The sequence below is a fragment of the Psammomys obesus genome, unplaced genomic scaffold (assembly GCF_907164565.1).
Source record: "Psammomys obesus unplaced genomic scaffold, mPsaObe1.curated_primary_1811, whole genome shotgun sequence".
Taxonomy (NCBI): domain Eukaryota; kingdom Metazoa; phylum Chordata; class Mammalia; order Rodentia; family Muridae; genus Psammomys; species Psammomys obesus.
In genome coordinates this window covers 9,314,920-9,338,280 of record NW_026585797.1, presented here as the reverse complement: position 1 = coordinate 9,338,280, position 23,361 = coordinate 9,314,920, and the positions used below count along the sequence as shown (strand labels likewise).

Below are 23,361 nucleotides of genomic sequence, written 5' to 3'. Positions count from 1 at the left end.
CAGACTTTAGAAAAGGGGGAATTAGCATCCCACATGTCTGTAGATCTTGGTTCAGTCTGCTGTGGCTAAGTACCATAAGCCAGATGACTTATAAACAACAGAAATTTAATTCTCACAGTTCCGAGATGAGGATGTCGTTCTTTTTTGGGAAGTTTTAGGAGTAACAGAGCTCTCTGGCATCCCTTTTATAAAGGAATCGGTGGTAGATCCCTTATCATATGATCACTTCCCAGATGCCCTCTCTCCACATACTACCACATTGAGGGTTAGGATTCTAGTATGTAAAATTCAAGAGGTATTATTTACTGTAGCCACTAGATTATCTGCCCCAAATGAGGGCTTGCTTAGTCCGCCTTAGAAGCCTCCTAAATGCATTGCAAGCTGCCTTCTTTCCCCTTCCTGTCTATGAGGTGTGGAGCTGGGGGGATTTAATGGCTTCTGATCAGGCTGAGGGCCTGTCTTCATGGAGACATCAACAGTGATCCCTCTGAAAGGGTAATATTAAGTGGAGAAGGAGCTACAGTTAGCTGCAAGCTCTGTCTTTACTTTCCACTTTGCAGTTCCGGCATTGCCACCCAAAAGGCCATATGGCTTTTTGAAAAGGCTGAGTTTAAGGATTTAGGTCTCAAGGTAACTGTTTCATCTCTGCTGGTGACTGCTTAGAAAGTTACTCTTGTTGGCTATGTCAGCACACACCTTTAATCCCACTACTGGGGCAAAGGCAGGTGGATCTCTGTGAGTTCAAGGCTAGCCTAGTCTACATTGCAAGTTCCAGGCCAGCCTAAACTACACATAGTGAAACCTCATTAAAAGAAGAAAGAGAGAGACAGGGAGGAAGACAGGAAAGAGAGAAAGAGAGAAAGAGAAAGAAAGAAAGGAAAGAAAGAAAGAAAGAAAGAAAGAAAGAAAAGAAAAGAAAAGAAAAGAAAAGAAAAGAAAAGAAAAGAAAAGAAAAGAAAGACACTCTTTTCTCGGTGTCCTGAAAACTAGGACCTTGCCCCTTCCCTGTCAGTGCTCTTTAAGCTGTGCCCAGAGAGCCAGGCTTTCTAAACCCTTCGTGTCCCAGCTTGCCCTCACCCTCCCTCCCCCCCCCGCCCCCCCCCCCCCCCCCCCCCCCCCCCCGCCCGTTTGCCTCTCTCTCAGACTCCAGGGCAGATTGTCCTTACATTTCATAAGGTTGCACTGCTAGATGAGAAAAACGTGCGCTTTATTCAGACAGCAAGCTGAGTCGTGTGGACTGCATTCCCCAAAGAAGTGAAAAGCCAAGTGCAGAAACCCTTCAAAGCTGAAATAAATCAGGGCTCTTTGGCTGTGCTGCCCTGCTCTGTCAGGTTTTTTTTTCTTTGCACCTGCTGTGGGGTAGGGCCTGTTGGAAGGGATCAAATGGGGAGCCGCTCTCTGTGCATTCACTTAGAATCTGAAAATCTGTAGCCTCTGGGGCTGGCTATGTGATTTGAAATACAGATGTTTGCAAGTGGCTTGTATTTTGTTTGGGTCTGTGAAGTCTGCATGTGAGATGTGCTAAAGCGCTTTTTAAACCTCTTCCTCTTCTTCTAGTGCTAGTCTGATAGTCTCCTCCTTGGTGGCATCCTGCAGTCGCCAACTCCTGCCCGTATTGGGTCACTGAGTTTATTTATTTATTTTATTGACTGAAATTGCTATAGAAATTTCTTGGGCCTTCAGAATTTTTATGGAGGGAAGAGGTGGGAGGCTGGGATCAGGAAGAGAGGAGGGAGGGGACTGCAATAGGGATGTAAAATAAATCAATAAATAAACAAACAAACAAACAACCACAATTTTTAAAAGAGAATTTTTATGGAAATCTATGTCTTTTCAGTTGGTTTTTTTTTTTTTTTTTTTAGAATAAAGTGCCATTTAAGAAAATAGGAGGTCAGGTGTGGTGGCACATAGGTCTAACCCCAGACTGTGGGAGGCAGAGGCAAGCAGGCAGACAGATCATTGTTCAGTTCCAGACCAGCCTGAGCTACATAGCAAGTTCTAGGCCAGGGCTGCATTTTGAACTCTGGAGAGAGAAAGAGAGATGGGGTTAGGGAAGGAGAGAAGAGAAAAGGAGCAAAGGGGAGGGCAGGGGAGGGGAGGACAGGGGAGGGGACAGGAGGGGAGCAGAGGAGAGAGAGTAAGAACTGTTGTGTAACACATGCCTTTCCTAGGGCTTGCGTCTCTCACCTCCTTTCTGAGAACACACAGAGGAGCAAGCTACTGCAGATGCCTTCACCCTCACATATTGGTGAATGTAGAATTTAGGTGGAAAAGAAGCCAGTGCATGTGGCTTCCTGGACTCTTGCTTGGACCCAAAATAAAGCGAGTCCTCGCTGCAGGGTTTGGCTGAGCCTGGCGCCTCCAGAGGCTGTTGTTGTCCATGGCTCCCTTGAAGCAGACAGAGCTCCCCTTGGCAAAGTTCCTTCAGCCTCTGGAGACTTGTGAGGACTTTTTTTCTCCTCACCCATCAGCCTTTATTGTTTTGGTTTGTTTGTTTGTTTTCAGAAGAGTGGTGGCACCCTGACTCATCACTAAAAAGTAGTGTGGGGAAAACAAACAGAACACCCAGGGAATAGAGAAGAAAACCAATAAACAATCCCCCTCGACAACGAAAAGCCTCACACCCGTCTCGATTTTGTGAGGCAGCTGTTTCTATGCCAGTCGGTGCAGAAAACTGTGGGGCACGTTCCTCTTCGATTTTGGTACTATTTTTTAACATTCTTTGGCAAGTCTACAAATCGTAGTTATGTAAGAAAATCAAAACTAAGATCTCCTGCATTTTAAAAGCACGCCTTGACCCAGGATGAGTTAATAAAAAGCACAAATGTCTGGTAAGCACAAACTCTCTGGCAGCTTCCCAGCCTGTGCTCCTGCTCCGCTGGTCAGCTGGTTGACTGTGGCAGAAGGGGGGTGCCATTCAGTTAGGCCTAACAGGAGAACGGCTGTTCCTCCTCCCAGTTGGGGAACAACGTGGCTCGCCCGCCCTCTTCTGCTGTCACTGAGGGTCCCTGGGTGCCTATGCTGCGTCACACCAGCTGCAGATAGTTCACTTAACCATCGTGACCAAGCCACACTGAAATCCTGGAGTTAGTATAACCGCGTTATATGAGAAAGAGAAGAGTTACGTATGACAGAGAGAGCAAAGGAAAGCCTCACATAACATAGGGAGATGGGTAACTTCATTATCTCTGTTTTGAGGAGGAGGAGGAAGGCAAGGATTAATGATGTGATGTAATAAAGCTCAAGAGCCAGCAGCTGTGGGAATCAAATCCCAGCATGGTGCTCTCGGGTGCACAATATAACATCCAGTCTGTAGGAACTGAGGACCAGGGGGCTGAGCTGCCCCCTCCGTGGGTGATGTAGCTGATGTACCGGAAGTGGGGAAGCCATGCTCCCTTCTTAATCTGGTTCAGGTTAGTCCTCCTGCTCTCCAAGGACTTTGGCTGTCATTCTTTTTCCTGAAGTTTCAGATCCTCAGATGATGTTTCTGTCCTACCTGTCCTCCTGAGTATCTGAGTGTTGGCTCAGGCCTGGTGTATCAGACCCCCTGACTCAGAGTTCTTACATAAATAGGATTCCAGTCAGTGCATTCAGAAAAGAGAGGCGAGGACCTAAGAGGGATGTACTTCAGGCATGTACCTCAGGTGATCTCTGTGTTTTTGGTATTTCTGAGGATCCAGAAAAGAGACCTAAGGGATGTGTTTGTTAGCTGAGAACTGGTGTGTGGTGAGCCAGGATTGCATATTTTCAATTCAGCAGCTGTCCTTTCCACCAGAGCCCTCAGGGAGAAAAGTGAAAGGGTAAGAGGAGAAGCAGGAGGCAGGGCTTGGGGGAAAGTACAGCTCCAGAGCAAAGTCAAAATTCAAGTTGTAAATATTTACAGGAGCAGAGGTGAAAAAATAGCAATGAAAAGGTGAACAGGAACAAAGCCAGAAGGGTCAGGAGAGAAGGGAAGGATGAGGTACCTACCAAAGAGGCAGGGTGTGGGCTGAGACTGTACTGATGGGTAGGGACTGATGGGTGCAGGTGAGTCCTGATAGCTGGACCTTACAGTGAGGAGTTAGGCATGAAGAGAGTGGTTTGAACTGTTTGGTATGGAGAAAAGGCAACGCATGCAGTGCTTTGCTGGGCAAAGGCCAGCTGAGAACAGTTGCCTCATGGTGCAGTGAAGACCAGTCATTTGTAGGAGGCAGAAACTCCCCAGGCCTTGGAGGCTGGGCTTTGAGGGTTATCTAAGTGACAAAGTCAAACCTTCTGGTTCTTGAAGGTCTGAGCTGGGAGGGCTGGACTCTCTGTGCTTCTATTCTTTGAGAGGAGAATTTCCATGTTTTTATATCATGGATGTCCTCTATATGATTTCATTTGAATAGGAAAAAAAAAATCTATGTTGCTTTAAAAGGCTTGAAGATCAGCAGAGGTTAAATTTATGTGTGTGTCTCTGTGTGTGTGTGTGTGTGTGTGTGTGTGTGTGTGTGTGTGTGTGTGAATCTATCAGTCAGCCAGGGTTTAAGAGGCCCATATGTATAGCGATAACACAGAAGTAGAGGTTACAATCTCGGCCCTAGCGCTGTCGTAACTGCTGGCCTTCTAAATTGTCGTTTTTCTGGATATTAGTGTTGGTTTTTATTTTAGAGGTTAGACTGTATCAAACAAGTTTTCAAGCGTCCTTCATGCTGCAAAATATTGTCAGTAACAATTTTACAGTCGTGCTTGTGGGAGTGGGTGGCAGGATCAGAGCTGGAGGAAAACTAGTATCAGGATTCTGCTTGGTGGCACAGAATGCGTGGGGGTAGGACAGGAAGGTAACAGAAGCGATTGTGCTCTATCTCTTTCTCATATTAGGAGAAAAGCGCCCCAAGCTCACTGGTGCACGTATTTGACCACACTTGTTGAACGCTAAGAGTTTGGTGGTGGTACTGGCTCTCTCTCTCATACGTAACTCTTCTCTTTCTCATGTAACACTCGGGGCGGTTATACTAACTCCAGGATTTCAGTGTTGCTAGGTCACGAAGGTTAAGTGACCTGTCTGCAGCTGGTGTGACGCAGCATAGGCACCCAGGGACTGGTAGTGGTGTGTATGTGTGCGTGTGAGAGAGAGATGCATGGATTGAGGCACACATCGGCAAAGAGGGGTGAAGGGCTCTAGGACTATCTTGTTCTCACTCTCACCATGTTTCCTTGAGACAGGGCCTCTTTTTGAAATTGGAGAAGCCCCCCATTGTTTGCTGTCTTGTATGTTTCCACAGGCCAGCTGGTCACTGAGCCCCAGTGTGTTTGCATGGGTTTGGGGAATCCAGACTCAGGCCCTCATACTTGTACAGCAAGTGTTCTTACCAACAGAGCCAACCCCCAGCCCTGGTCTGTATCTGTCACGTCTTACAGCTGAGCATTAGCACAGAGGAGATGCCTTCTTACCGAACGTCACATCATGAAAATACATGAGCCGTTTACAGTGACCTGGCAAACAGCAGAGCCCTGGTGATCTTTGTAAGAGGTGTCTGTTTTCTGAAAGGATTTCTTTTGTAGATTGTGACTCACGATTGTGGGACCCACTGTAGTGTGGATGGGAGAAAGAACTGCTTGGTCAGCGATCATTTAGATGAACACTTTAACCATGAGGGTCCCTGAGTTCTCTTTGTGCTGTCCTGTGTCAAGTGTTTGTTCTGTAATCATCTAAGGAATGATTGGCCACAGGAAGTGAGGAGCGCAGTAGAGTGTGTAGTCACCAGTGAGTGGGCCAGAGAGGTGCAGGCCAGATCCGTGTAGCATGCACCGGCCACCTCTTTCTCTGCCTCCTTCCTACTTTACTGATAACTAGAGCCAAAGCAGAGAGAGCGTTGGGAAAATTGAGGCCAAGTGAAGGAGCAGCTTTACCTGGACGGCTGGAAGGTTTTCCCAGTCCCCGTGGAGACCGCTGCCCTTCCGGTATCAGGTTGTCAGGTGGAGGCCACCTGAAACAGCATGTGCGCGTAAGACCTGGAGTTGACTCACAAATGAGATGTTCTGTGTTCTGTGTATCCTTGCCCACTGTGCCAGCGGCCGGGTAGCATCTGGGATAAATGCAGTCTGTGACCAGGTCTTCTCTCATCAAAGAAAACTCATGAGAAAACAGTGCTTCCTGATGTGTGGTGAGCTTCCACAGATGAGTGAGTTGTGTCATCCCGAGTTTTGTCACCGGTCTCCTCTGAAAGTCTCTCCCAATGCAGCTAACTTGTGGGGGCAAGCCAGCCTGCACGGCTTTCTACTAGTTTTGAGGAAGCTGGTAAGAAAAGCAGGTGTTCGATTGTCTTAAACTACAGCAAAAGCAGACCTTCCCAGCTTTATAAAAGTAATCTGGGGGATGGAGGGGAGGTGCTGCAGAGATAGATGGCTCATTGGTTAAGAGCACTGGTTGCTCTTCCAGAGGTCCCGAGTTCAATTCCCAGCGACCACATGATGGCTCACAACCATCTATAATGGAATCCAATGCCCTCTTCTGGTGTGCAGATGTACATGCACACAGAGCACTGATACACATAAAAAACTAATCAATGGGCCCTAGCAACAACTAAAAAGCACAAATACATCCATTTTCTTTCCTTTCCTTTTCTTTCCTTTCCTTTTCTTTTCTTTTCTTCAAACAGGGTCTCACTATGTAGCCCAAGCTGACCTTGAACTTCTCAGTCATTCAGCCTCAGCCACCTCAGTGCTTGGATTACAGGTGTGCACCAACATACTTGGCCCCAATTTTATTGCTTATGGTAGTGCCACACCTGCAAAGAAGGAGCTTCCAGGGAGGAGCTGCCTCCTTCAGAGCAGTGGGGGAGGGGGGCATTCCTTAAAAGCTCATTACTGTGGGCGGTGCCAACCCTGGGCCTGTGGTCCTGCCTGCAGAAGGCGTGCAGCTGTGTGAGCCAGAGGAAGCAAGCCAGTGAGCAGCAGCCCTCCATTCCCCACTGCCTGCCTCGGCTTGTCCCTTGGCTGCTTTTGTGATGGACGGTAACTGTAAGCCAAGTAAACCCTTTCTTGGTCATGGTGGCCGTGTTTATCACAGCAACAGAATAAAACTGGAGCGAGAAGTTAGTGGAAAGTACAGCCCAGGTCTGTAGCTGACAGGCCGGTAAACTCCAATCCCAAATGTACCTAGATTTCTCTTTGCGGTGGCAATGAAAGTGACCTCTTCCGTTCAAATGTCCTGGCAATTGGGCAGCAGGAAATAGCACAGTTCCTGAAGGTAGATGCTTCTCATGAGGAAGAAAGTAAGACTGTGTGAGCTGAGTGTTGTCAGTTTATTGTTCTCATAGTTAGCAACTAAGCGACGCCTTCTTTCCCAGAGGCAACGCTAGGACAGGCAGTCTATTGGTGGGCTTAAAGGAAAATCTTCTTCATAAATGATACCCCCACAACACAGTCCATGGCTTTGTGTATTTGAGGCTGAGATGCTGAAATACGACAGAGGACAAGTCAAAGAACAGAGCAGATGACATCAGCCTGAAACGTGGGAATGTGAAGAATCTGGGTCAATAAATGTAACATTGCCGCTTGCCTATCTTTACTTACATTCCCTCCTCTATCCCCGGAACACGCTGTGATACGGAATTGATAGCTCATGTAACGAATTCACTCAGAAGGGTGGCCCACAGACGGAGCACGGACGCCAGCGCACATCTTTGCGCCTCTGAGAGCGGGGTGGTCCTCCCACCCCGGCTTTCTGCGGTTGTCACAGGCTTGGCAGAGGCATGCTGGGCTCAGTTTTCTTTCAGACGTCTTGTCTTACTTGTTACGGACCTGTTCAGGAGGCTAGAGCAGCTAGCATATTAATTATTTGTCTCCTTTCTTTTTCTCGAGGGCTTATCTGCCACCTACCTGCTGGCATCTAAGAGACGGCAGCGCTGGCCAGTCTGTTCTCTCCTATTTCCAAGGCTGTGGCCTTCTTCCTCCTGCAGAGCCTCTTTCCTGATAACAGGGAAACTTTGTAGACGGTGTAGGGAGTTGTTCCTGCTCGAACAGGAGACTGCTGTGCTCAGGCGATATGTACAGTGTCGATGACATTAAAGTTCAGGGTGTGCAAAGACTGAACTCGGAAGTGTTTTCACGGATTATGGGGAGGGCATGAGATGTATGATTTGCCCTGCTGTACCCAAACCCACGAAAGAAACCATGTGCGCTACATTTTATCACAGACAGAAAGTACGGAAATGCCCTCGCAATAACAGCATAAATATGTATGTTTTGCATTTATGTGCATGCCTGTGTGCCTATGTGAGTTCTGTGCAGCAAGGGTACCCCAGTAGGCCAGAGCGTGTCAGATTCCTCCCCACCCCCACACTGGAGTTACAGGTAGTTGTGAGCCAACTAGTTTAGGTGTTAACAGCTGAACCCAAGTCCTCTGTAAGAGCACTGTGGGCTCTTAACTACTGAACCACATCCCCAGCCCCATAAATGTGTTTAAAATGTCAGAGGAGAATATTGAGGTTATATTGCTGAGATTAATATTATTTTCTTCGAGCTGATAATTAAAAGCCCACCCGAATCAAGTGAGAAGGAAGCCATGTGATTTCTTTCTTATCCTTTCCAGGTCCCTGTTGCTGCCCTGCCCTCTCCTGCCTTGCTCACAGAGCACACCTGCATTGCCCCAAAGCAGCTTCCGTGACTTCTATTTACCCCCAGGTCTTAGGTCTAAAGTTGTATCTCCCGTTAATAGCAGTGATTGTGCCTGCCATGTTTAAGTGTCCACAGACAGTAGCTCTTACTGTTCACAACATCTTAAAGGACAACCCTCATTCTCTTTAAAGAAGGCAAAAACAGAGGCTTATAAAAGACATCTTGTCTAGAGATGTAGCCACACTCAGGACCAATAATGTTCAAGACCTCGGCTCTGTGCATCATAGGATGGTACATTGGGCTCTGCCCGATTCTCCTCCTTCCTTCCCGGACTCCAGTGTGTGTGAGCTTACTCTGGTCTCTTTGTTCTTGAACATTGATCAGTTTTGTTGAACAAAGATAGGTGGCTTGTTGTTAGTGCTGTTTTGTTTTGTTTGTTTTTTAAGACACCGTTTCAGTAGGTGGCCCTGGCTGGCCTGGGACTTTCTATGTTGAACCAGTTGTACTCACAGAGATCTATCTGTCTCTGCCTCCCAAGGGCTGGAACCAAAGGCGTGTTAGTTACTATACCTGGCTTGTGCAACAGAGTTTGTATATTGTGTCTTCCCATCCTCTTCAGGATGGATAATAATACCTATGCATTGGGTTGTAACAATTACAATAACCAGCAAGTCCTCAGTCAATGCTACTTGAGACTGCTACCTTCTGTTATGTAATTCGGCAGAGGAGAATTTTCAGTATCCTAAGATGGGCCTGTGGGTCTGTGTGATTCCTTAAGAACCAGACTCTCTATTAAAATGTGCATCATGATGTGAATCAAATAATGTCGAGATAATAGTAACCACTTTAACAAAGTACCTAGTCTGTGCTAAGTCATCCACGAGGAGTGTCAATCCTTTCGGTACAGTGGCTCATGATTGCCATCTATGGTGTGTTAGGCTGTTACTTCTGTGTCAGAATGCATGTGTCGTGTGGACCACAGGTTGGACATCCCTGAGCACACCTTGAGGTCTCCCACCAACCTGCAGGAGCTGGGGCCTTGACCACCTTAACACCTGCCTGTGAACGCTCTCAGTTCTAACCCTCCCCTGCCCCTCTGAACTGAAAACTGTGCTCCTTTGAAAATGAGAACTGCATTTTCCGATTTCCAGTCTTCAACCCATCTTGGCTCCTCTACTCGCCTTCAAAGACCTCTTGCAGTGGTTCCAGATGTCACCCATCAGTCCCGTCAAGCCAAGAATAACTTTCCCAGCCTCTGAGACTCAAATTCAGTTAGAATGGCTAAGGGTAAATATGTCTGTTGACAGTTACAGGAACAGACTTCCTCAAGTATGAACATTTTTGCTTTAAAGTAAAACCAAGAAATGGTTGTCTTTCCCTGTGTCAAAGACAAAGAGAAATGAAGGTTGACAATGACCTCCATCTCCTTATCTGCAGGAGCTTCTGAGTAGTCATACCACCTACTTTATACCGATAACTTAAAATGTAAAAGTACTTACATAGTTTACCTGCCTTAATTTTTTTTTATTTCAGCCATCATTATATTACCTTCATCTTTTATGCCTTCCTACTACCTTGCCCAACATGGATATTGTATTTTAAAAACATGCTTTTTGTAAAGCCACAAAATGAGTATTTTTCTGAGAACTGAAAAATATGGAAATAAAATAACAGGTTTTTTACCAACTTGAAACTTTTGTCTTTTCCTCTTTTCTTTAAGATTTCAATAAAATCATCAGGGCCAGAGAGATGGCTCAGTAGTTAAGAGCATTAGCTGCTCTTCCAGACGTCCTGAGGTTAATTCCCAGCAACCGCATGGCTCACAACCATCAAGACCTGTAGTCCAATGGGATTTGAGGCCATCTTCTGGTGTGTAGACACATATGCAAAGAACACCCATATACATAATTAATTAATTATTAAAGAGAAATAAATAAATCTATCAGTACTGGGCTTGGTGGAACACAGCTTTAATCCCAGTGCTTGGGAGGAAGAGGCAGGTGGATCTCTGAGTTCAAGGTCAGCCAGAGCTACATAGTGAGACCCTGTCTCAAAAACAACAACAAAAATATAAACATAAAATAAAATCATCAGAATATCTTTTATAAAATCCAATCAGCCAGATGAGCTTTTGCAGTGATTTTCCTTCACTACTTTTTTTTCCCCCAGACAGGGTTTATCTGTGCAGCCCTAGCTGTCCTGGACTCACTCTGTAGATCAGGATGGCCTCTAACTCACAGAGATCTGCCTGCCTCTGTCTCCCTGAGAGCTGGGATTACAGGTGTGTACCATGCCTGGCTCACTACTTATTCTTAAAAGTAGGCTAGGTTGGATCAAGCCTATCTGAGGTTGAGGGAAAGATTTCCCCATCTGCCTCATTGCTGGGAATCCTGATGACCCCATTCTGGCATCCTCAAGGCCTTTATTTAAGATGTTTCTGTGTTCCTTCTGTGAACTGTGATACGTAGTGTGTTCAGCCTATTCTCTTTACTCTCATTCCTGCTCTTTCTGAGCACTAGGTCCTCTTAAGAGTTCTGTTTCTGAGTTTGGGATGTGCTATATCTGAGCCCATCTGCACTGGTCCACTCCTGCAGTGGCTACAGCATCTAGAGCAGTAGGTGATGCTTTCACTGTTGAGATGCTCAGATATTCAATGGTAGAGTAGTTACTGGTGGCCAAATAAGTCAACAGACAAAACGTCAGGGAGTAAGACTGGCCACTGAAGGGCTACGGATGATGGGCAGTGGGGTTCCTGGGGGAGGTTTACACAAGGCTGCCCCTGCTCTTAGTGACCGCATCTGTGTTTAGAAATGCCGGCTTCTGAAACCATGCATGCGTTTGAAGATTATAGTGTTTCTCTCACCTAATCTAAAAAATTGCATGGATGAAGCAGCTCTGAGTGAAGAGGGTGGTTTGGTTTTTTTTTTGTTTTTTTTTTTGGGGGGGGTAGAGGTAGCAAAGGTACTTCTCAGACAGCAATCTCCAATTTGCTGGGGTTGTGTGAAGAATACAGGAGTGCAAGGATGCACAAAGGTTAGGAGAAAGGAGTCAATGAGCACCTCCTTTAAGGAGCCTACGAACTCAGATGACGTCAGTGTGATAGGTACATAGGGCTGGGACATGGCTCAGGAAGTAGGATTACTTGCAAGTATAAGGACCCCAGTTCAAATCCCCAGAACCTATTGTGGCGGTTTGAATGAGAGTGGCCACTATATACTCTTGTTTGGTCCCAGTTTTTTGAACTGTTTAAGAAAGATTAGAGGGTGTGGCCTTGATGGACCAGGAGTGTCACTGAGGGCAGGCTTCGGAGTTTCAAAAGACATCTGCCATCCCCCACCCGCCTCCATCTTGTGGTTGTGTGTCTTAGGATGTGAGATCTCAGCCACTCCTCCAGTGTCATGCCTGCCTGCCTCCTGCCATAGACCCTCTGAAGCTATAAGCCTCAAATAAACATTTGCTTTTACAAGTTGCCTTGGCCATGGTGCCTTATCACAGAAATATAGAAACAAATCAAAATACAGGTTTGGTTGTATGGGATCCTTGTAGCTCCAGTGCTGTGAGGGGTTGGAGACAGGGAACGCCGAGGATTGCTGGTTGATGGCTTCGTTCCAGGTTCAGTGAAAAATGCTCTCAAACAAGAAGGACCGTGATAAAGCTGGACATTAGACATCCTGCTCGGGCCTCCAGTTACACAGGCACACACACACACACACACACACACACACACACACAGCACCTCTTCAGTATTGACAGTGTAAGGAAAGTTCTGCAGACCATTCCAGCCATAGTGAGAAGATATACTAGTAGGAAGATAACTGAAGATATTTGTTCTTCAGTTCTGAGACTAAAAGTTTTGATAGCACCAAGGAAGGGGGAGAGGGCTTAAAGAGGAAGGCGGGCCTTGTCCCTGCAGGAGATTGGCATGTCACTACAGAGCATCCCTAAGTAACTGGTATAGTCAGATTCAGTCACTGGCTTTGAGTATACCAAGGCTGACTGACATTGAATCCCCAAATTAGAAACTGCAATTTAGTTTAACCTTTGTGGTTCTGGTTTAGTGCAAAATGTTTTTCATTCATGTCATTTACCCATGTGTCCAACAAATCTTCAGTGAGGTCAGCTCTGCGTCCCATCCCAGCTTCTCGGAACCCAGCAAAGGCCGTGACCGGGTTGTACCTCCTCGTGTGTGTGGGGTGTTTGGGGGGCATTTTTCTTGTGGCTTTTCTGTAGTGAATCCCTCTGTCCAGCTGTCCCCTGCCACCACGTGCTCCCAGTTGTTGACATTAATCAGCTTTGTTCCTCTTCCTGTCACTGTCAGCCCTCCGCCCCACCAAGATGGCCCCTAAGATTCAGTCACTGCCAGAGAAGCTGCGTTCCTCAGGAGTCACTGAGGGAGTTGTTTCATTTCTTCCTTTATCCCTGGCAAGGACTCTGGTTTTTCAACTAATGAGGCAGAAGACATCAATAGGAAAAGAAGAATAAGAGCTTCCCTTGCCGTTCCCTTGCCAGTGTTGCTTGGTTACCTCCCCAACATTCCCTCGCAGCCCAGCAGAGTTCTCTCTGTGTATTTTCACTGTGCATTTGTTTTATTGCTAAAGTTGATCTATTAAGCGGAAAACATGGAGAACACATGGAGCTGCTGTCAGCTTTATGCCGTTTATTTGGATTTCCATTTTTCTCTTTCCAAAGGCCTTGGTGCTGTTTTCATTCCTAACTCCAGTAACACACTGTAGGAATGAGACCGTGTCCACATCAGTGTGTTGGGCTTTGGGGCATGAAAAGCAAAAGTTCAGACTGACCACAAATGGAACAACAAATTGTGAAGTCTTCAGAGATCGAGGCCAAATTTTAATTAATTATGCATCCTAATCCTGTGGCTGTTGAATAAATAGGCCTTAGTAAATGTTTTTTTTTTTTTTTTAATTAAATGAGCAGTTGGTTTCAACTGTTTATTGAGAACCAGCATCATAATGGGTGCTGTTTATAACAGAATTTTCTTAGTGTTTCTATCCAGGGCCCAGAGCTTATGACTTGCTCTTTTCTTTCCAGACACTGGACAAAGACAGAGAATAACAACTATGCCATTACTAGCCTGAGAAACTCTGGTGTGTGGCTGCAGGGCAGTAGCCGTTCCCCGTGTGCCATCACACAGTGGTTTTCCCTGAGGCCTGGGGGTGCTGCCATCCAGATCAGAGCTCCCACCCAGCCACTCTACACCCCACTCCACCCCCCAACCCCTACCCTCCTGTCACCACCTAGCACAGGGCAACTCAAGCAAAGCAGCTGAGTTGGAAGCCATGAGGCTCTTGTCATTCTTCCCCGAGAAACACATTCAACTTCAGACTCTGTTTACTGTTGACAGAAATCACAAGAACAAGTTTTATGTCTTCAGCCCTTTGGTCGTCCAGCCGGTCATCTTCCTACCTAGGGCTTCAAGCGATTCCTTCTGAGAGGTAGTTAAAGTGCAGATTTAGACAGTGTCTGGGGTAAAGCCTGAGACTCTTCATGTTTGATGCAGCGCATCACCTGGTTTTGGATCCTCAGAGCTGACATCATTTGGAGCTCGTCTGCAGTGCAGACCTGAAGCTGCTACCTGTGTTTAAACATGACCTCGGGCAGGTGTGTTCACATGTGGTAAGCACCATGCTAGCGTTCTCTGGGTTTTGTAGCAGATTGAGACTTGAACCCAGGACTTTGCACATGCTGGGAAAGTGCCCTGCCACTGAGCTACGTCTCCAGCCTTCTATTTTTGTTTGTTTGTTTGTTTGTTTTTAAACAGGAACTTGCTAAGTGATTCAGGCTGGCTTTTGGTCCTTGGGCTCAGCTTCCCAAATATGTGAGATCAGAACCCTGGCTAGCTACAGCCACTGAGTGGGATGGAAGACTACGCTGTGGGCAGCATCTCAGTTAGACAGGGGTTGGAAGGGAAGGCCAGCTGCATCCGCCATGCCTGTCTGTTTTTACCTTAAAACTCTTTCACCAGGCTCTGACACCTGGAAAAATACATAGAAGGATGCCCTCATTTAGCATTCAGAGGATACTAATTCAGAGGATCTTTTCTCGTCCATCCCAACTGCCCCTGTCTCTGTATCTAGGGCACTCACCCTGCAAACAGGCACTCTCCTCAGAATAACTCTATTATAGATGAAAAGTGGCACCAGCAGAGGCATCCCCATGTCTTGACCATGTCAGCACGTGTGATAGTGTGCCTCAGGTGCCAGGAGACCGTCTCTCCTGTCAACACAACCAACAGGACCATGTGCCCTGGACTCCCTTTGACCCTTGAGGTGAGGTGCTTAAAGTGTACCTGAGGATGTCCATGGGACAGTATCAGAGCTGCAGAGGAAAACATCAGGTACATCTCAGGGGCAGAGAAATAGGGGTTCAAATCCCCACCTGTCAACTTTCTGCCTTCTGGGGAATTGTTTAACCTAGCTAGCACTCAATCTCTTTGTGTCCATCATGGTCACAACTTGCGCAGAAGAGGCGTGGAGAGTGAGCAATGAGAGTAGAGGCTTTATCCACTGGATAGAGCAGACTGGAGTTTTATCGCACGGAGCAGACGGAGCGTGCTTAGAGAATACTCTTATCCGGTGACCCGCCTCCCCAGCCCTGAGATGGTGATTTTAAACCTGATTAATGTTTGGGATAAATGATCTTCAACTCTGGGATCCTGAAATCTGTTACTTAAGTATCACAGGAATAAACAGAGAAAAAAAAAAAAAGAGCCCCAAATTCTAACAAGGTTTGGTTACTTTTTGACACGTTTGTGCCAATGGCTTGAAACTTTGGGGGATATGATGAGAATGCCGTTTTGCATGTGTTTCCATCTGGGATGTCAGACAGCTCTGTTGGTGGTGGCCATGAGAGTGGATACACAGCAGCAGAATCAGAGATACTCAGGGTCGAGGAACTGGGGAGAGAGAATGGCTCTAAGGACCATGGGAGTTGATGAGACCCCATCATCAAAACGGGGGCAGCCAGTCTTCTTCGCTAAAGGGTGGGAGCCACCTGACACCCCTGTGCTGCCAAGAGGGACTGCTGCTCACTTAGTGAGGGAAAAGAAGGAAGAAGTCTCACCATTCCTTCTCCCCCTTTCCAACCTCCCACTCATGAATTTTCTTTGGGAAATGACCTTTTAAAGCTTCAAGGTTCTTCAGGCTCTTATCAGGCAAACTTAGTCTTCAAGGAGTTCGCCTTCCATATCCCCCTCCCCCACTTTTTCTGTGGCACTGAGGTTGAATCTGCAGTCTATATGCTCTCTGAGAAAATGGCCCACAATGGAGCCCCAAGATGGTCTTCATTTGTAAAGAGACTGCACGTGTCCACAGCCTAGAGTTTGCGACTCTGGTGTTGCTCTCCATGCAGCTGATAGTTAAGAGTGCCCTGGAGTATGACCTCATGAAAGGTCTCTGGCAGGGCCTTTTCCACATGGATCTTTTTGTGGGAGCAGGGAGAGTTTGCTTAATGCCTCATGAGAAGATGTTCCCCAGCACTCCAGGGGAAAGCCATTAGGAAAAGGAAGAAGAGAGGGATGGAATAGTAGGCTACGACAGAGGCAAGAAGAGGCACCCACTAGCAGGACCATGGCATTGCTGAGCCAAGAGCACAGTCTGTAGAGGGAATCAGGTATCTCAGGAAAAATGAACAGAAACTAATGTTTGAAAATGCCATGATGAAATCTACCACTGTGCCTGCTAATTTAGAAAACTGAAAATGCATCTTCGGGAACATAGTCCAGTGTTAATGTCTTAACCAAGCCATGTTCACCTGCAGGGGTGGCAGAACCCCTTCTGGGAGTGAATAAAGCAGTTTAGAGAGCTCATAGTCCAGTCCTCTGCAGCAGATTCTGTGGTGGCTGTTCGAAGGCTGTCCTCAGCTCTGGGCTCACTTGGCTCCTGTTTGGCCTGAGTGGACTTGTTAGCACCTCTCTGTCAAGGTCACAGGACAGCCTTCACCTCAGCCTGCTTTTTCTTGGTAGCCTTTGGGGGAATGTGTGTATAAAATGGAACAGGGACAGAGCTCTGTCCCTGGGTAGGGGGCTTCATGAACGAGTAGGAATGAAAAAGATGAGAGACAGCATGGTTCAGAGCATATGGCCATGTGGAAAGTGCCTTTACAAGGGGTTAGCAAACCAAACATGGTGCCAGCTGTGCCTCCTGCTTAACAGGATGTTGTTAAGCCAGTAAGTGTATCACCTAGCGATCCAGGAAGAAGGATACTTGCTGTGACTTTACTACACTCTGTGAATCAGTAAATCTTGCCGGAACTCCTCCTCCTCCTCCTCTTTTTCTTCTTCTTTCTCTTCTTCTTCTTCTTCTTCTTCTTCTTCTTCTTCTTCTTCTTCTTCTTCTTCTTCTTCTTCTTCTTCTTCTTTTTCTTCTTCTTCTTCCTCCTCCTCCTCCTCTTCTTCTTCTTTTCCTTCCTCTTCTTCTTCTCCTTCTTCATCTTTTTTGTTTTCTTCTTCTCCTCCTCCTTCTCCTTCCTTCTCCTCCTCCTTCCTTTCCTTGAGGCAGGATTTCTCTGTGTAGCCTGGGCTATCCTGGACCCACTTTGTAGACCAGAGTGGCCTGGACTCACAGACATCTGCCTGCCTCTTCCTCCCAGAGTGCTCGGATTACAGCACACGCCACCAGGCCTGGCTTTTGCCCTCCCTTCTTGTTCCTTCCACACCCCCTCCTCTCTCAGCTATACACTCCAGCTTTCTCAACTTCACATATACACTCACATGACCCATACACAGCTTAAGCTGACCACTGTCAGCACTTCTTACAGATCCAACAGATACAGACTCCTGGTTGTTTTTAGCCAGCTTGGTGTGGTAGGCACCCAGTCCCATCATCTCCATCTGGGAAGACAGAGACCATGTATGCTTACTCATTAGTCTCCAAGAAGCAGTAGTTATGCAATAGGACTGAATCACTGACCTACACCTTAGTACCTTGGAAAGCTCTTTGCTGATAATCTCACAAGAGCCAGCAAAGATGTGACAGCCACCACCAAGAAAAAGAGGGTAACATCTTTTCTTCCTTAGTCGTTTGCATAATTCAAAGTACCAGTTTGTTCCACAGGGCAATAGCTTACCCTCCACATTCATATGCTTAGACCCACAGCCAGTAATGCCAGGTGGAAATTAAACACAAACTTTTGTTAGTTCATAAATGCAAACTGAGGACTCACGTGCTCTTGTTCCTTTTCTGTCTTTAGGAAGGAACATGAGGTTTCCCCCGGAGGTTGTTCAAGAGGACAACGGAAGGAGCCATTTAAAATAGAGTAAAGACTACCAGACTGCAAGACTGGGGCCCGAGGGCTGGCAGTGGAAAACTCTGTTGGGCTGTGATCTCTCACTGAAAAGTCCCAAGTGCCTTTTTGCTTCCTGTAAAAGGAAGGAAGACAAGAAGGAGACCATGTCTATAGCCCTGAAGCAGGTGTTCAACAAGGACAAGACATTCCGGCCCAAGAGGAAGTTTGAACCGGGCACGCAGAGGTTTGAGCTGCATAAACGAGCTCAGGCATCCCTCAACTCAGGCGTGGACCTAAGGGCAGCTGTGCAGTTGCCCAGCGGGGAGGACCAGAACGATTGGGTGGCGGTGCACGTGGTGGACTTCTTCAATCGCATCAACCTCATCTACGGCACCATCTGTGAGTTCTGCACGGAGCGGACCTGCCCTGTGATGTCAGGGGGCCCCAAATATGAGTATAGGTGGCAGGACGACCTCAAGTATAAGAAACCAACTGCACTGCCAGCTCCCCAGTACATGAACCTGCTCATGGATTGGATTGAAGTCCAGATCAACAATGAGGACATATTTCCAACGTGTGTTGGTGAGTGCACGGCAGCCTTCCAAGTCTGATTGTGTATTTTTTTTTTTTTACTGTTTTGCCCCATTCCTCCCTGAGCTGAGGAAGTTTTCACAATGTGAGCCTTACACTGACTTCAAATATCAGATAACACTCATGTCTGTGTTTCCCTAAATTCTATCAGCTATATATCTGAAATGTATATTGTATGTATATACATTTATATACATACATATATATTTAAGAACACAATTATTTTCTATATTAAACCCCAAATATATATAATATATATGTATGTATATATATATATACATATATATATATATATGCCAATTTAAGAACGTGACTGAAATGGGGGTCATTTATGGTCTATTTGTGACTTTGTGGACTCTAGTGGTATACATTCCACCTGCTTGGGAACACTGGGAGAGTGTTAGTTAGGATCTTCTTGGCCGTCTTACGGCCAGACTCCAAATCCACTCGACCTGGTAAGATTTTTGATTTTTGGTGAACTGACATACAAGACTGCATTGATTGTGGTTGCTGTTAGTATTGACCTTTCACGACTAGGAACCACCATATGGGAATCCATAGATTATTTGGGGACACAAGCACACAGGAGTCCATATCCTGAGGAAACAAGGATCCGGGTATTTGCCTTTCTTCTAATCACAGGATTTGTAATTGCAGGCTGTATTTTTCTGTTAACCCTGTTAACTGCTAGATGGGCTGGAACACTTGAAATACAGATATTTCGGCTTGTTTTGTGCTTTCAGCCTTTCCTACCTCTTTGATTTGCTAGCTGTTGGATTCCCGTATACGAACAGGGTGGAAATGGAACGCATCGCTTTATATCCGAAGCTGAGTAGGATTGAGAGAGCCCTTGTTTCTGCTGTGCTGTCCCCAGTGCTTAGCACAGTGCCAGAACCTGGGTGGGCACCCCGAAGCATTTTTAAGATGAGAGAATGGTATGCTGTTGGGATAGCTGAGTTAGACACACGTGTATGTGAGGCATACGATGCGTGCACATGAGAAACACATGGCGGAGTCTGTTGGAATCATTGCCGCTGGCAGGTGCCCTCAAGTTGAGAAGGGATGTTGGAAGCCATTGGGCTTATGCTAGAAGAAAGCACATGAACACATTGCTGCAGGACAGTGCGTCTTGAGGTAGTCAGCACATTAGCCAGTTTGTCACCATACTGAGGCTGACTTTGCCTTTTCCGGTCTAGTCCCTTCATGCTTCTCTCTCCTATCCCCTATGAAAGGAGGTGAGCCATCCGGTATGACCTAGGAGTTTCCCAGAAACTCCCTTGGGCAGGTGTTCCGCATCTCCAAAAAGTGGGAAGCCCTTTACTTTTATCTTCTTGTTTTTATTTTATTTAATCACTTTACACCCTGAAACCAGCTCTCCCCCTCTCCTCTCAGTCCCACCTTCATGACCCCTCTTCACCCATTTCCCCTCTCTCCTTCTTCTCAGAGAAGTGGGGCCCTGTGGGTACCAACCCACCCTGGCACTTCAGGTTACAGCAGGACTAAGTGCATCCTCTCCCACTTGGGCCTGACAAGGCAGCCCAGCTAGGAGAAAGGGATCCAGTGGCAGGGAACAGAGTCAGAGATAGACCCTGCTCCGATTATTAAGAGACTCGCATGATGACCAAGCTGCAGTCTCTGTGTGCCCCTGTGGGCCAGGTTTGTTTACTCTGTGGGTCTTCTTGTGGTCTCCCTGACCCCTCTGGTTCACTCCTTTCACTTACATTTCACTCTTAAGAGTCTGCTTGTGCTGGTCTAAATTTTCTTTTTGAGAAGTCTTATAAGCAGCTAATCATGTACAGAACATATAATAGCAGTCTTGATACGGCATCACCATTCTGGTGCTGCCTCCTGGATGCTTTGAACTCTGGGCACTCCTGCCTGCTGGCAGTTACAGCTGCCATGTGAGCTGCTGGCCAAGTATCTCAGTACAGCACCCTTGCATTACTGGAGAGGAAGGCAACTCCTGGATATCTGTTTTGGGAACACAGCCTCATGTAATTTTAGACTTTGTTCTGGGCAGTAGCAGATGCCTCCATGTTTGCCATGGAAAATAATTTTCCTTTCGTTTCATCATTCTGTACACAAACTGTGTTCTCTGTTTCTTTGCTCCACAGTACTGATGTTTTAGGGCATCTTAATGGGATTCCTCCTGAGAAAAAATATGTTTAAGAAATTCTAAGGAAGCTGAATTTTTTTTTCTTTTCTTTCTTTTGTGCAGGTTTAATTGTATGTCAATATGTATTTTACAAATTTCCAATAAGAGTACTTTAAAATGTTTTTTTAAACATGTGTTTATTTTGTGTGTCTGTCTGTATATGTATAGGTATACATTCCAGGGTGTATGTGTGTGTGGAGATCAAACGATTTGCACGGTCTGGTTCTCTCCTTCAGCCTTATGTGTCCTGGGATAGAAGCAGGTTATCCAGCTTGTGGGAAAGTAGCTTTACCTGTTGGCCCCAAGAAACCACTTTTCAGTCTCTGTGTTTCCAAGTTTGACGTAGCACTTCCTTTTTTTAACCACTACAATCCATTAGCATTTACCATGCTGTTTGTTTAGACAGGGTCTAAGTAGCTCTGGTTGTCTGGCACTTGCTAGTAGGCCAGGCTGGCCTCCACCCCACAGAGATCTACCTGCTCTACTCCTGAGTGTTGGATTTAAATGCTAGAGCCACCACATTTGGTTAGCACTTTTAATTTTAAGGAAATACTAACCTACATAGATTAAAGTTGTCAAAATCACCTGGGCCTTCTATTCAAAATGCAGACTCCCTGATCTTAAATGAGGGCTTAGAGTTCAGTGGAGGAATGTTTGCTTAGCACGGCCAAGGTCCTGGGTTTGGTCCTCTATGCCTGCCAAAAAATAGTAATAAAAAGGAGAAAGGATTTCTTAGATGAGACTTGAGACCCTGTAACTTAATAACAGACGACAAAAAGTATACCTATTACATTGTATAATTGTTCTTTAGAACTTCTTCCTTTTTTAGCTGAAATTTTGTATCCTTGGGACAAAATCTCTCACTAGTCCCTGGTAACTTCCATTCTACTCTATTCTTAGCTTTTTTTAAGCCCCACATATGAGATAATATGACACCTGCCTTTGTGTGCCCGACTCAGTTCATAGATGATTCATACATTTCATATACATTGTTGAAAATGATGGGGGGGGGAGACAAGTTTCCATGTGTAGGCCAGCTTGGCTTGGAACTCATAATATAGGCCAAGTCAGTCCCACTTCATCCTTCCAAGTGATGAGATCATTGATGTATGACGCCACACTTAGCTTAGATGGTCTTTTAAGACTTGTTTTTCTTTATGTGTGTGTGTGAGCCTGCATGACTTTACGTGCACCACATGTGTGCAGGAGTCTACAGAGCCCAAAGATGTCGGACTCCCTGGAGCTGGAGTTATGGGTGTCTGTGAGCCGCCACGTATATGCTTGCTAACAAAATCCGAGTCTTCTGCAAGAGCAGTAAGTGCTCTTAACCACTGAGCCATCTCTCCAGCCCCAATTTCCTTCTTTTTAAAGACTGAAAAAATATTCCATTGTGTACATGTGCCACATTTTCTTTATCCAGCCATCTATTTGGATATTGATTGACTGAAATGTAAATATAATATCTGTCCTATTTTTTCATATGCCTGTTGGTCATTTGCATCTCTTCTATTGAGAAATGCCCACTCTGTTGGGTAGTTTTGTCAACTTGACACAAACTAGAGTCATCTGAGAAAAAAGTACATCAACTGAGAAATTGCTTGCATTAGATCAGCTGTTGACAAGCCTGTAGGGCATCTTCATGTGAGAGAGGAGGGCCCAGCCCATTTTAGATGGGGCCACCCCTGAGCTGGTGGTCCTGGGTTTCATAAAAACAGACTAATAAGCAAGCCAGTAAGCATCACCTCTTCATGGCCTCTGCATTAGCTCTGGGCTCCAGGTTCCTGTTCAGTTTAAGCTCCTGTCCTGACTTCTTTCTGTGATGAACAACAATGTAAGCCAAGAAACCCTTTTCTCCTCAAGGTGCTTTGGTCCTGATGGTGTATCACAGCAATAGTAACTCTAACTAGGGCAGATGTTGGTACAAGGATAGTGGGGTCTTCCTGTGACAGACCTGACTGTCTTGTATGGGGGAGAGTTGTGGAAGGATTTTTGAACTTCAGGCTAGAAAAGCCATTGAGTGTTGAGCTCAGTGAGCTGCTCTGTAGGAGCCTGGAAGGTAAGAATGTTGAGAGCAATGCAGATGGTGAAGGCCTGGCTTGTGAAGTTTCAAAGGGAAGCAAAGATGATAGTGTGTGAAAGATATGTAGTGTTTGGTCAGTTAGAGTTGAAGAATCAGCTGTGATTAACAAGAGTCCTGAACCACTAAAGTAAAACCTTCATTTTGCTGGGACAATGGATGCTTCCCTGTTGGGGATTGAAGCATCAGCTCCAATTAAGAAGATACCAGTATCAGTGAGGTAAAGTATTCTGGGAAGTGTGTCCTCAGGGTCAACGCACAACTGTGCTTCACACGTGGCCAGGGTTGTCCCTTGTGCTGGCTCTAACACCAAACTTGGCAGTAGAGGAGTCACTGAGGTGGTGCTGGTTTTGAAGGCATGAAGGGGTCCTGGAGAGCAGCTGAGGCTTGGCACTGAGTGGCAGGGCTGGAGTCCCAGAAGAGACCTCAGGAGAGGCTACTGGTGAATGTGCAGCCCAGCTGCAGCAGAAGAGTACAGCATTTTTGGAGACTCTAGTGCCACGGGACAACCACCGACCAGGTGTGAATTAGAGCCGACCTGAGCCTAGAGAAAATCTGTATGCATTGCAGAGGGCAGGACCCTTTGGAGGAGCTCAGAAGAATGTGAGTGGATCCAACACGTTGGACACTGAGTTATTTACACAGTTGGAGTTTGGTTTTGCTTTGTTCAGATTGTGACTGTGCCCTGATTCTCCCCTCTTGAAGTAAGGAA

General features: G+C 46.2%; 1 protein-coding gene across 1 annotated transcript in view; it reads left to right on the top strand.

Annotated features, from left to right (window-relative positions):
* Window positions 1-23,361, top strand: part of Mob3b (MOB kinase activator 3B) — a 185,347-nt gene that overhangs the window by 53,700 nt on the left and 108,286 nt on the right. The window contains exon 2 of the mRNA XM_055599419.1: window positions 17,791-18,408. Within this exon, the coding sequence (XP_055455394.1) occupies window positions 17,991-18,408 (418 nt within the window). The 5' untranslated portion in view covers window positions 17,791-17,990. The remainder of the gene's footprint in view (window positions 1-17,790; window positions 18,409-23,361) is intronic.